The sequence below is a fragment of the Mesoplodon bidens genome (genome assembly GCF_964165515.1).
Source record: "Mesoplodon bidens genome assembly, chromosome: 14".
Taxonomy (NCBI): Eukaryota; Metazoa; Chordata; class Mammalia; order Artiodactyla; family Ziphiidae; genus Mesoplodon; species Mesoplodon bidens.
Genome location: NC_138170.1, coordinates 78,207,992 through 78,220,568, shown reverse-complemented (window position 1 = coordinate 78,220,568; position 12,577 = coordinate 78,207,992). Strand labels below are relative to the sequence as shown.

The following is a 12,577-nucleotide window of genomic DNA, read 5'->3' as shown; positions in this document are numbered from 1 at the left end:
TCAGTTTATGAGTTTGGAGTTATTAAGAAGAGGTACTGGGCTTCCCTGCTGGTTCAGTGGTTAAGAATCCGCCTGCCAGTGGAGGGGACACGGGTTCGAGCCCTGGTCCGGGAAGATCCCACATGCCGTGGAGCAACTAAGCCCGTGCACCACAGCTAATGAGCCTGCACTCCAGAGCCTGTGAGCCTAGAGTCCACGCTCCGCAACGAGAGAAGCCACCGTGATGAGAAGCCCACACACCGCAACGAAGAGCAGCCCCTGCTCGACACAACTAGAGAAAAGCCCGCGTGCTGCAACCAAGACCCAATGCAGCCAAAAATAAACTAAAAAAAAAAAAAAAAGACCCAATGCAGCCATAAATAAATAAATAAATAAATTTATAAAAAAGAGAAGAGATACTAAATCCCCAGCTGTAGGAGATAAATGAGAGGAGAGAGCGGCTGCGTGTACAGTGAACTGGAGAAAAAGGCAGCCTCTCTCCAAAGAATAGGGCAAGACTGCGTTTGAATGCTCTCCTGCTACATTGATGGTAATGAGTTTTCTTTCCAAAAAGATAAGACCCAGTGTTCAAGGTGAGGGGGAAACAGAACAGACACAGGGACCCACCTCAACCCCAGGCCTAAATTTAGCTGCAGGTTAAATAAGTGATGGGCCTTTTCACTTCTCTTCTAAATTGCTCGCTTCCTTTTAAAGTTGGCTGCTGCTCAGCTGCAGGCGAGGGCGGGGGGAGAAGCAGGTCACTCCCAGCCGGAGGACGCCAGCCTCGCCCTTGACCAGCCAAGCCTTCTGGAGCGGGACTGGACCGGCGTGGAGAAAGGGGCCAGAGCCATGGCCAAGAGAGATGAGAAGCCAAAGACATAAAGCCTGCTCCCTCAACTGGCCGTGATGTAACATCACGTGGGCCTCACCCCTAGATGTTCTAATGTAATTGGTCAGGGTTGGGCCGGGGACATGGCATCAGTCTGGTTTAAATTCTCCTCGGGTGATTCTAAGGTGCAGCCCTGATTGTTAACCACTGGGCCTGAAGACCTTCAACGTAGGTGTTCACACTTTACATGTCCTCGTTGTAGTTAAGCTGCGTGAGGCCATAACTGTCTACAGAGAATGTTAATAAATGGTGGTCAAACCTACTGCACCTTCTGGGAAATCTGGAACACTAGGGAAGGTTTGAACAAAGGCCCAGGGGTCTTCTGGGAGAAGCAGGGGAGTCTGTACGTCTCAGGATTAGGGCTCTTGAGCCGAGAGATGAAGGGCGCCCCACCTTTCAGAAGGCTGGGACGTCAGTGGGCAGGTGAAAGACTCAAAGGGCATTTCAGAGCCCCCTGTGCCACAATATCATCGGTTCATGGATGGAAGGGAGGGATGGGCAACATAGCCTAGTGTCATTCACATGCCCTCCAGGAAACTCGCCCAGGTTCCTCAGCCGAGCACCTGAAGAGCTGTGAGGATGGGAGTTAATACAGCATCACGGCCAAGGGCTAGGCTCTGAGTCAGATGACCTACGATTGCATCCTGGTTCCATTACTTGCTAGCTTTGTGTCCTTGGACAAACTACTTACCCTCTCTGTACCTCATTTCCCCCTATAGGGTTGTAATGAGGATTAAATGAGTGAGTGCACTTAAAGCTTGGGGTATACGGTTGGGAGAGAATTTCTGCAGCCGAAGCAGGGGCCCAGCACTGTTGTCAGAGAGAGGAGGCCCTTGGTGGAGTGGGGCTCCAGCAGGGCACAGGGCACACTGGGCGGCTGCGGTGCAATGGCATTATCTTGTTGAACTGCAAATACCTGGAAAGGCATGATTAGCCCAACTCATGCATGAGAAAATGAGGCTGAGACAGAGGAGGTGGTTTGCCCGAAGGTCTCACGGTCTTCACACCTAGGCCATCTGACACCAAAGGCTCACTCCCTACTCTGCTCACTCTGGCGTCCACTTTCCAGGTAAGCAAGGCTACGAAATCTGAGCGTGAGTGAGGGCCAGAGCATCCCTTTCTTACTCTTTGTTTTCAAAGAGAAAGGTCTGGGGCAAATTTTTTACGATAAGAAAGACAACATATTACTTCTTTAACATTATGGTTAGCATCTAAATACCAACAGAACATTCTAAAGACCAACTCAGTCTTCTAGAGTATTTAGGCAATTGACAAGAATCTGGAATTATTCCCTTTATTTCTTTGCTTTTTTTTCCCCATTGAAAGTGTTCAAATCTTGGAAATTTGGTTTCTGATAAGCAAGGACACGAGTCAGATCAGAGCAACATAGGTTATACAAGGGAATGCCTTCCTCATAAGCATTTCGGGGTGTGTGGCTTGGATGTGGAGACCCACACTCACCGCTGGCCTGGTGCCCTCTGGGCCTCAATCATAGATTTATATAGTTGGGATGCAATACTGATGTCTAAGGCCTCTAATTCTGCAATTAGAAGAAAAACATTCCACTGAAATGGACTATGTTATCTCAGAATACTGCTTACTTTGTTTACAATCAGTTGAAATGATGGAAGTCAGCTGTAAGGTTAGAGAAAACCAAAGTTGCCAGTAGGCATGCTTCCTGGCTGGATTAATGCCATCTGTACAGCTGGTAGCACCACAGTTCTAGGAAGACCTTTGTGACCTCAGGGGTCAGTCTGGACAGATGTTATTATCTGATTTGGGAGAATTACGCTGAGCCTTTTCCTCAGAAGTATTTCAGAAGCTTGTACAAGCCATTCCCAGATTCCAGGTGCTGCTGAAGGTTCGTTCAGGCAAGGAACTCAATCCTGGAATAGACAACTGGTCAGAAGTCAGCGGAGTGAGCTTTTATGCCAGTAAGTCTTCCTCTAAAGATGACAGAAACTTTTTCCTGTCAGAAGACTCTAGCTACACCCATAGGAGCAGAAATGAAATGAAGCCAGTGATGACAGAGATGGTGAAGATGATGATGATGATGATGGTGATGATGACAGTAATGATGATGGTGATGATGATGTTAATGATGATGACAGTGATGATGATGATGGTGATGATGATGGTGATGACGGTGATGATGATGTTAATGATGATGATAGTGATGATGATGATGATGACGGTGATGATGATGTTAATGATGATGATGATGATAGTGATGATGATGATGACGGTGATGATGTTAATGATGGTGATAGTGATGATGATGATGGTGATGATGATGATGATGGTGATGCTGATGGTGATGATGATGACGACGGTGATGATGATGATGATGACGGTGATGGTGATGATGATGATCATGGTGATGATCATGGTGACGGTGATGATGGTGATGGTGATGTGATGATGGTGATGATGATGATGATCATGGTGATGATCATGGTGATGATGGTGATGGTGATGATGATGATGTGATGATGGTGATGATGATGGTGATGATGATGATGGTGCTCATGGTAATGATCATGGTGATGATAGTGATGGTGAGTGATGATGATGGTGATGATGATGATGATGATGGTGATGATGATGATGATGATGTTAATGATGATGATGATAGTGATATGGTGATGGTGATGTGATGATGATGGTGATGATGGTGGTGATGATGGTGATGATGATGGTGATGGTGATGATGATGATGATGGCGATGATGATGATGGTGGTGATGATGGGGATGATGATGATGGTGACGGTGATGATGATGATGATGTGATGATGGTGATGATGATGGCGATGATGATGGTGATGGTGATGATGATGGTGATGATGATGATGATGTGATGATGGTGATGATGATGGTGATGATGATGATGGTGATAGTGATGATGGTGATGATGATGATGGTGATGATGATGGTGATGATGACAGGTGAAGTGAGGTGAAGCGAACTTACTCTTACAGAGAGGGTGGACCCAACCAGGTATCTGTGTGGCATTGGTGGAGTGTGGGGAGGAAAGGTGGAGACTAGGCTGTCCCAATATGCCACACGTCAACAACGCTCAGTGAGCCACATAACACTCAGCCCAATGGCTCTGACAGAGCAATATGGAAATTGACCAGAGGCAGCCTTTCCACATTACTTAAACTAATTAAAAATTATTCATTGTAGTAAAGGATTGTCCTAGATGACATCTATCTAGACTAAACATTCTTATGAATACACGGCCACCTTCTCTCTCTCTCTCTCTCCAAATATTTCTTTGGGGTCATGGTAAAGACCCGTGTGCATCAGACGGATCCTCCGATGGTCCTTTAGTCACGGAGTTTGCTCCCTGCCAACTGCTGCCTAGGGGTAGTTGCTGTGGGTTGAACCTGGTGTGAGGCTTTCATGAGAGCTAAGCCCAGGACTTCCAGCCAAGAACCTTTACCTTCAAGCACACACTTCTGCAGTGGAAGCAAGTGCCCGCGAGTTGTGCATTGAGGTCCTTACGGTCCTGCGCAGGGAATTCCCTTTCTGTGTTGGTTTTCCCAAGGGTGTTGCTATCCACACCCCTGTTATGATTGGCTGTGTGTTAGTCAGTGACCCCCCGACAGCCAATCCTGGCTGGCTCTGTCAGCCCACCCCCCGGTTACAGAGGTTCTACAGACATGCAAACCTGTCAGCCTTCTACAGAGATGTTGATAGGTTTGAAGGCCCCTAATCAATAGGCAGCCCTCGTGTGCTGGTATTGATCATCTACTTGTGGCCTTCAAATCACAATTCATCTACATGAGTGAAGTGGGGGAAGAGGTAACATTTCCTGGGCCCCTGCTAAGTATCTGACAGAGCCTCACATGACACACAACAACCTGTGAGATAAATAACACAACTCTCATTTTCTACAGGACAGACTAAGGCTCTGAGAGGGAGTACTTTGCCCAAAGTCGCATAACTAACCTGAGACGTGACTCCAGGTCCATCCTTCCTCCGACCAGGACGTGCTCCAGCCACTGGCCATTCCACACGCTCTCCCCTTCCACCACCACCACAGCCAATGGCCTGAACTGCAGTTTTAGACACTGTATTAATTGTATTCTATCAGAAGAGACAGTTAAATAAATAAATAAATAAATAAATAAATAAATAAATAAATAAATAAGAAGAGTCCAGTCTCTCTTAGTAGGAAAGTATGTTAACCAGTCGCTATAAGAAAGGAAACAAAGTAAAAAAAAAAAAAAAATGGCAGCTTGCTCATCGTTTATATACAGCTTTATTTGCAATTCGCTGAAACCACTGAGAACAACCGACAGGTACACATGTTGCCTCTGGAAACAGCGCTGGGCTCTGGAGGCTCTTCCCCCAGGAAGCTGAGACTGGTGACGGCGGTGGCCACAGGCGGGCATGCTCATACCCAGTGCTGCGCCGCACCCAGGGCTGTGCTGAAGGTCCTCAGGGCCCGATGGGTGCCCCGCGCGGCCAGGAGGAGTGACCCGGCTTCGGCCTCGTGGCCGGCTGCCCGCAGGTGTCTGGCCAGATCCTCTGCATCCCAGCGCCCTTGCTGGGGGCCGGCCAAGAGGTGCTCGACGAGACGTGGGTAGAAGGGAGTGGAGACGCACTTCACCAAGAGCTTGGCGTCCAGGAGCAGGGAGAGAAGTTCTCGGTCGCAGTTTGAATCATTCACCTGCAAGAGGTAAGACAGGCAGGTGTGAGGGGCGGGCGTTGCTGCCTCCCCACCCGCAGACACAGACACATCCCCGCTGCCGTGCTGGGTGCTGCCCTTTTGCCTTTGTCATCAGAAACCCCTTGACCCTGGCTAACAGCGCCTGTTCCGAGAAGCACACACAGGGCATGAGTGTCTCTGGCGTCACACACATGGGATGACAGACCCAGTCTCCTTTTCATGGAAGACACGGCCATGTACCAAGACCCCCTGGAATCACAGTGGCGGCTCCCACATCGAGTGTCAGAAGTTGTGCTAAATGCCAGACATGTCCTCCTTCCCTGAGTCCTCTCGGTCCACCCTGTGAAGCCAGCACTTTAACCTCCTGACTTCACAGATTAGGAAACTGATGGGTAAGAATTTCACTTAACATCGTGGTCGGTAAACTATGGAGCCAGAATCTGAATTTAGGTCAGTCATGACTTCAAAGCTCGAGCTTGTTAACAACCACATTTACCATTTCATTTGTGTTTCACCATGGTCCATATTCTTTAACCTCAAACCTCTCCTTTATGTAGATCCCTGTGAAAAAAATTCTTTTCGGAACAAGAAAACCCTTTTTCTACTCCACTGAGAAAGTACATCCATCAACCCCACTGCTGTAAGTAGGATAACCGACAGGAGGTGTTTAAAAGTTGTTCTTGCTTAAGCCTCTAGAAAGCTCAGCACCAAACTCACCTTTTTAAAACAAGTTTTCTGTGCTCTTTCAGTTGCGTATTTTCTGTACTTTCTCCCTGGTCTTATCTTCTTGGCCTATGCACGGTTTTCCATGGCTTTGACACTTAGCTTATATTTTTCTGTTTTATTATTGTCCATATTTTCATAAGGCATCAAGTCAACACGAATCACCGACCAAAATTCAGAGCTTCTCATTTACACTGGGGTGTCATAAAACAGCTTCAAGACAGCTTCTTCTTCATGTCACTGTGCACTTTTTAATAGTTTTGGGTGTAGTAACCACAGAAATAATGTGGCATTTCAAAGCCAATTATCTCATGTTTGGACCAACTCTACTACGCAACTGTACACGGCGCGAGTGTTCAGTGACAAGGAGGAAAGGCTACTGGAGACAAGAAGGTCAAGGGTGTCGACTGGCTGCGAGGATTAAAACAAAAGAAGTTCTGAGAATAAAAGTTACTGCCCTGGGCTTCCCTGGTGGTGCGGTGGTTGAGAGTCCGCCTGCCGATGCAGGGGATACAGGTTCGTGCCCCGGTCCAGGAAGATCCCACATGCCACGGAGCGGCTGGGCCCGTGAGCCATGGCCGTTGAGCCTGCGCGTCCGGAGCCTGTGCTCCGCAACGGGAGAGGCCGCAACAGTGAGAGGCCCGTGTACAGCAAAAAAAAAAAAAAAAAAAAAAAAAAAAGTTACTGCCCACTACCAGACGGCGCCTATCTTTCCTACCAACCAGTGATCCTTCAAAACCCCACAAAGATGTCAGCTCCAGTGCCGTCTTCTTGGTGACATTTCCCCTAGATCTCCTGGCCAAGCTGACCCCCCCTCGCCCCACACTCCAGGACGCCGTACACATGCCTCTCCGGGCTGTATTATGGTGCTTGGTCTGGCTGCCTTCCTACCACCCTGGGAGTTTCTTGAGGGCACGGGGGGCTGCAGCCCTTTCATTTCAGCATCCAGTTTAATTTGCACTCGTTAAATGGCTGAATGAACCTACCGCACTGAAAACTGTCACATTTTTGTAAAGTGCAGACATACGCGGTTGAACAAGATTCTAGACTCAGAACTGAAGAGTCTTGCAAACTCTAGGCGGCTTTTCTTCAGCCTCTCATTCCATCAACAGTTACATTCCGCTCCTCCACCTCTGACTCAGGAAGACAATGAGGTTGAATTCAATTTCCCACTTTTTGTTTGTTTTCGTTTTTAGAGGTGGTGACAAAAGCAACTGGTACAAGACCAGTTTTTCTGCTGCTGAAAGTGGCAGAAGAGCTTTCCATCCTCCCCACCGGGGGGGCTGCTTACGAAGGTTCTACATGTCTTCTTTCCCTCCTTTTTCTCTTTTGCTCCAGAGTAGGGAACCAGGACCCGAACCCCATCACGATGCCTGCCACTTCCTGAGAGGCCCTCATGTGCCACTGACGCACCTTCTCTGTAAGCCTTAAAACGTCCCTTTAAGACAGTTCTGATCTCAGTTGACGGACGCATAAACCGAGGCTCAGTGAGCTCAGAGCCATGTGTCGAGCATTGTAAGGCTGCTACACGGTGAGCTGCCCAGGAGCCCTCAGCTCTGACTAGTCCGTGCGTTTACTGTTTGTTCCCCCCTGACCCAGACTATGAGCCCCTCCAGGGCAGAGGTGGTGTGGCCTCTGTTCACCCTGCAGCCCCAGGCCCAGAAGAGCGTGGGCCTCATGGGAGGAGCTCAGCAAGATCTGTGGAATGAACGCGTGAAGAATGAGTCACTCCAAAGCTCGCGTCCTTTCACGGCCCACCGCAGCCTCGACACACACGCGTGTGAGCCCACGCGCACACACACGCGCACGAGTGGCAGCTGAGTTACTGTGCGTGCTGCTAGTTTGGTTCACTGTTAAAAATAAAGAACCCTTCCACCTAACCCTACAGGAGAGAACAGAGTGTGTGTCAGGATGCTACAGGCAAATGTTTGATAAAATACGTGGATAAAAGTCTCAGCCTCCAAACACTGCAGGGTGGTACTTTCTTTGCTGCCCTGAATAAGTCTTCAAGGCTAGGACACCTTTATGATTCTTTCTGTTGACTCACGACCCCTCCCTCTGGGGGCCTGAAAGGCTCTCAGGAAGGGCATGATGGATTTTTCCAGCTCGAGGAAGCGACAGGGGTTCTGTCAATGCTGCCCCCCACCCCGATCCCCTCTTTTGTTTGCTTCTCTCCAGCGCAATGACATCCTGAAAATTGGTTTCCCGCTGGATGTGCCTTTCGGATAACTGCAGGGTTGGTGTCCACCCTCTAAAAGCTCTCCGTCTGCGATTCCGGCTGAGGAAGCCTAAGGCTCAAGTCACGGAAGTGAACTCTGACGTTTCCCCTGTGGTCCTGGCCTGCTCAGAGGTTCCCTAGAAAGAGGCGGAGGCAGAGACTGTGGACCTCCACTGAGCCTGGGCCGTGGCCAGGGGAGGGCGTGGGGTAAATTCTGGTTTAGTTCCTCATAATCAAATGCTGGGAAAATGAAGGGCTGACTTTGTTTCCTTTCTCTGGCCTTCTACCTGATTCTGGCTCTTTGCAAGATGTACAGAATGGCCAGAGTATACTTTATAATTGTCACGTGCAAGGAAAACACTGCATAATTTATTCTGTACATATTTGAGACAAAACAGAGAATGAAAGAATACAAAAAGTAAGAGAAGGCCTTTCTGAGGACCCAGTTCCACAGCTGCATTTTAACGAAGAGGAGCCTGAGTGAGGGTCAGAGAAGGAGAGGATTGCCCAGGATTGCCCGAGGTCACAGGCAGCCGGAACTGCTCCTCCACACACACCAAGCCGCCTGCCTCAGGGGCACCAAGGCCAGCCTGAGTCCTCCTCCTCAGCACAGCAGGGTTCCTGGCATCATCCCGACAGCGTGGAGCTGCTACCTTAATTTGTCAAGCCTCAGCTTGTCTTTGTTTTTCTTGTTTTTGACTAAAATCCTAACTTAAGCCACTAATCATCTGGTACTACCTACCACAGAAGCCTACAACTGTCTTACCAGTTAGAATTACTCATTCTAACCTACTTGATTTTTCTTTTTGAAATAAAAAGAAAAACATGGAAATAGTTTTAAAAAAGAAGGAAGTCTTCTGTGTCAGGATCACCACAAGGAAATTACCTTATCCTTTTCTCTCTAGTAATTATCCACATGCAAATGTATTTTCACAATCAATCCTGTGACATTTGTACCTACTTTTCTCATATGTTGAGAATTTTAAAAAATTATTTTCACACAGTTTTCATTCCTAAAAAGTTTAATGGCTGCGAAGTAGTCTATTGAACAAGTTATTTAACTTCCCCTGCTGTAAATAGCTGTTTATAATCATTTGATATTACTGAAACACTACAAGTGAATGGTTTTTACACACATCTTTTCTTTATTTGAATTATCTCCTTAAAATAAATTATTAGGAGAGGTATAACTGGGGTCTTATGGGATGATATGTATCCCCCCAAATTCATATGTTGAAGTCTTACCCCCCAGTACACAAGAAAGTGACTGTATTTGGAGACAGGGCCTTTAAAGAGGTAAAAGTAAGGCTTGATGAGTCATTTGGGTGAATCCTAATCCAGTTTCATGGGGTTTTTTTTGTTTGTTTTTTTTTGTGGTACGCGGGCCTCTCACTGTTGTGGCCTCTCCCATTGCGGAGCACAGGCTCCGGACGCGCAGGCTCAGCGGCCATGGCTCACGGGCCCAGCCGCTCCGCGGCATGTGGGATCTTCCTGGACCAGGGCACGAACCCGCGTCCCCTGCATCGGCAGGCGGACTCTCAACCACTGCGCCACCAGGGAAGCCCTCATTGGTGTCTTTATAAGAAGAGAAGGGCTTCCCTGGTGGCACAGTGGTTGAGAATCTGCCTGCCGATGCAGGGGACACAGGTTCGAGCCCTGGTCTGGGAAGATCCCACATGCCGCGGAGCGGCTAGGCCCGTGAGCCACAACTACTGAGCCTGCGCGTCTGGAGCCTGTGCTCCGCAACAACAGAGGCCGCGATAGTGAGAGGCCCGTGCACCGCGATGAAGAGTGGCCCCCGCTTGCCACAACTAGAGAAAGCCCTCACACAGAAACGAAGACCCAACACAGCCAAAAATAAATAAATAATTTAAAAAAAAAAAAAAAAAAAGAAGAGAAGATGACACACACATAAACCCAGAGGCAACCACATGCGGACACAGGGGGAAAGCAACCATCTCCAAGTCAAGGAGAGAGGCCTCAGAAGGAATCAATCCCACTGACACCTTGATCTTGGACTCTGGGCCTCCAGGACTGCAAGAAAACAAATTTCTAGTGTGTAAGCTGCCCAGTCTGCGGTACTTCGTTATGGCAGCCTGAGCAGACTAATAAATGGGGCAAAGCATCTGAAACAATTTTGGGCTGAGGATGTGAGAGGAGTGCAGTCACACAGCGACGTGGACCGTCCAGCTCACGGCGGTGCTGTCAGGGGAGGAGTGGGTCAGTTCCACTGCACACTTCTCAGCTTTGGATGTTACTGTTTTGAAAAGAAACTCATGTGCTAATGTAGGAGATATGCATAGGAACCTCAAAGGTGATTTTATTTCAGTTTGTTTATTTGCAAGAATGAATTTTTTCCATACATTTCCTGTCATTTTTATCTTTTCTTGTGGGAAGGATCAAATCCTTTGCTCATTAACTGGAGTTTCAACATCATTTTCCACATGTGAAGGAGTTCTTTGTATAACTTAAACATTAAATTTGATTTTAGTTATTGATATAAGGGACATTCTAATCTGTTGTTTGCAATTCTGTTTTGGTTATTTGTTGTCTTGTAGAAGTCTTACATTTTTATATCATCAGGAAAGGATCTGTTCCTTTATGATCCTTTTCCTATTGCTTTAAAGCTTGGAAACTATACTTGCTTCAAGGATCTGATATGTATGCGTGTATGTGTATGTTTGTGTGTGTGTGTGTGTGTGTGTGTGTGTGTGTATATACATATACATATATATAATTTTCTGATTTTAAAAATATCTTAACTTTTTAATTGGTTGGGAATCACTTTGGTGTATGGTCTGGGGAAAATCACGCATCCCTGACATTGGCTGGATTGGTGCTTTAAGGGCTTGAGGAAGAAAATATATTCAGTCATTTTTGGAGTCCGTTGGATGTTTGAAATAAATATGTGAGAAGTCCAGGAGGATTAGTTGATTTAATTCCTTTGATCAAATAACTCTGAATTAGAGTGCGAAGTAGTCGTCTTGTGAAGAGAAAGCAGACAGGCTTTGGGGTGAGAGACCAATTTCCAATTCTGGCTTTTTAGCTACATAGATGTATGACCTTGTTAAGGATAACCTCTCCAGGCCCCAGTTTCCATATGTGAAATACAGACAACAGACAGGGGTTGAGATAATCTATGTTTTTAACTGCCTAGCACAATGCCTGTAGAGTTCAAGTTCAGTAAATGGCTGGAGTTATTAGAGTCAAACAAATCAGGAATAAAGCATAGAAGAAGAAGGCGGCCTTACATATATCATACAATGAGTAAAAGGCTTGCCGTCTCTGTCAGTGATTTTTTTTTTTTTTTTTGGTCGGTGATTAATTTTTGAGAGTAAATGAAACTTTGCAGATCTTGGGGAAAAAAACTTATTAAAGCACAAAGCACTACTGTCTTCCAAGCCATTAAAATGTTAACTGCTTAATTCCTGTTTCAACAATAGGTAATGAACCTTCTCTGAATTAAATCTTTGATTTTATGGATCTGTACGAAGCTAAGAGTAATTACAGTAAGGAGAGAAGCTGAAATCCCAGTAGCCTAGTGCATGCACAACCTCATTTCAATTACTTTAAAGAAGATTATTTAATATTATTTCACTGTTTCCTTTAGGGGAGGATATTTGTCTCACTGCTACATATACTATTACTATTAAAAGTTATTAAATATATCAACTACAAGTGCAGAAAAATAAAAGGGCAACAGAAGTGTATACTTGGAATAAGAAAAATGCCTGCAGGTAACTTTTTGTTTTCTCTATTTATTTGCATGACATTCAGGTTCCATTTCTTGGCACAGCATCAGCTCCGCTCCTGGCATGGGATTAGTAGTACACACACCTCTTCTAAATCCAAAATTAGGACAGTCCTCTGACTGAGGATCTAACAATGGGAGAGAATCTTTGACGATTCAAGCGTGGTCACCTCTATGACCCATTCTGGGGCCCTGAGTTTGGCTAGTTCCAAACTTTGTACTTGCCCCCTTTCTACTTTGCTTAATTCCTTGTGTTATTATTTCATACGTCAATCTCCTGATGAGATAATTCCTCTACACTGATGGATGTGTATTTTATTTCGTCTTTACAAATGTCT

At 46.5% G+C, this 12,577-nt stretch overlaps 1 protein-coding gene across 2 annotated transcripts in view; it reads right to left on the bottom strand.

The window, feature by feature from the left end:
* Nucleotides 1-5,117: 5,117 nt before the first annotated feature.
* Nucleotides 5,118-12,577, bottom strand: part of NBAS (NBAS subunit of NRZ tethering complex) — a 342,685-nt gene continuing 335,225 nt past the window's right edge. For both annotated transcript variants that reach the window (XM_081254071.1, XM_081254070.1), the window contains one exon: nucleotides 5,118-5,547. In XM_081254071.1, coding sequence (XP_081110197.1) covers nucleotides 5,272-5,547 — 276 coding nt within the window. In that variant the 3' untranslated portion in view covers nucleotides 5,118-5,271. The remainder of the gene's footprint in view (nucleotides 5,548-12,577) is intronic.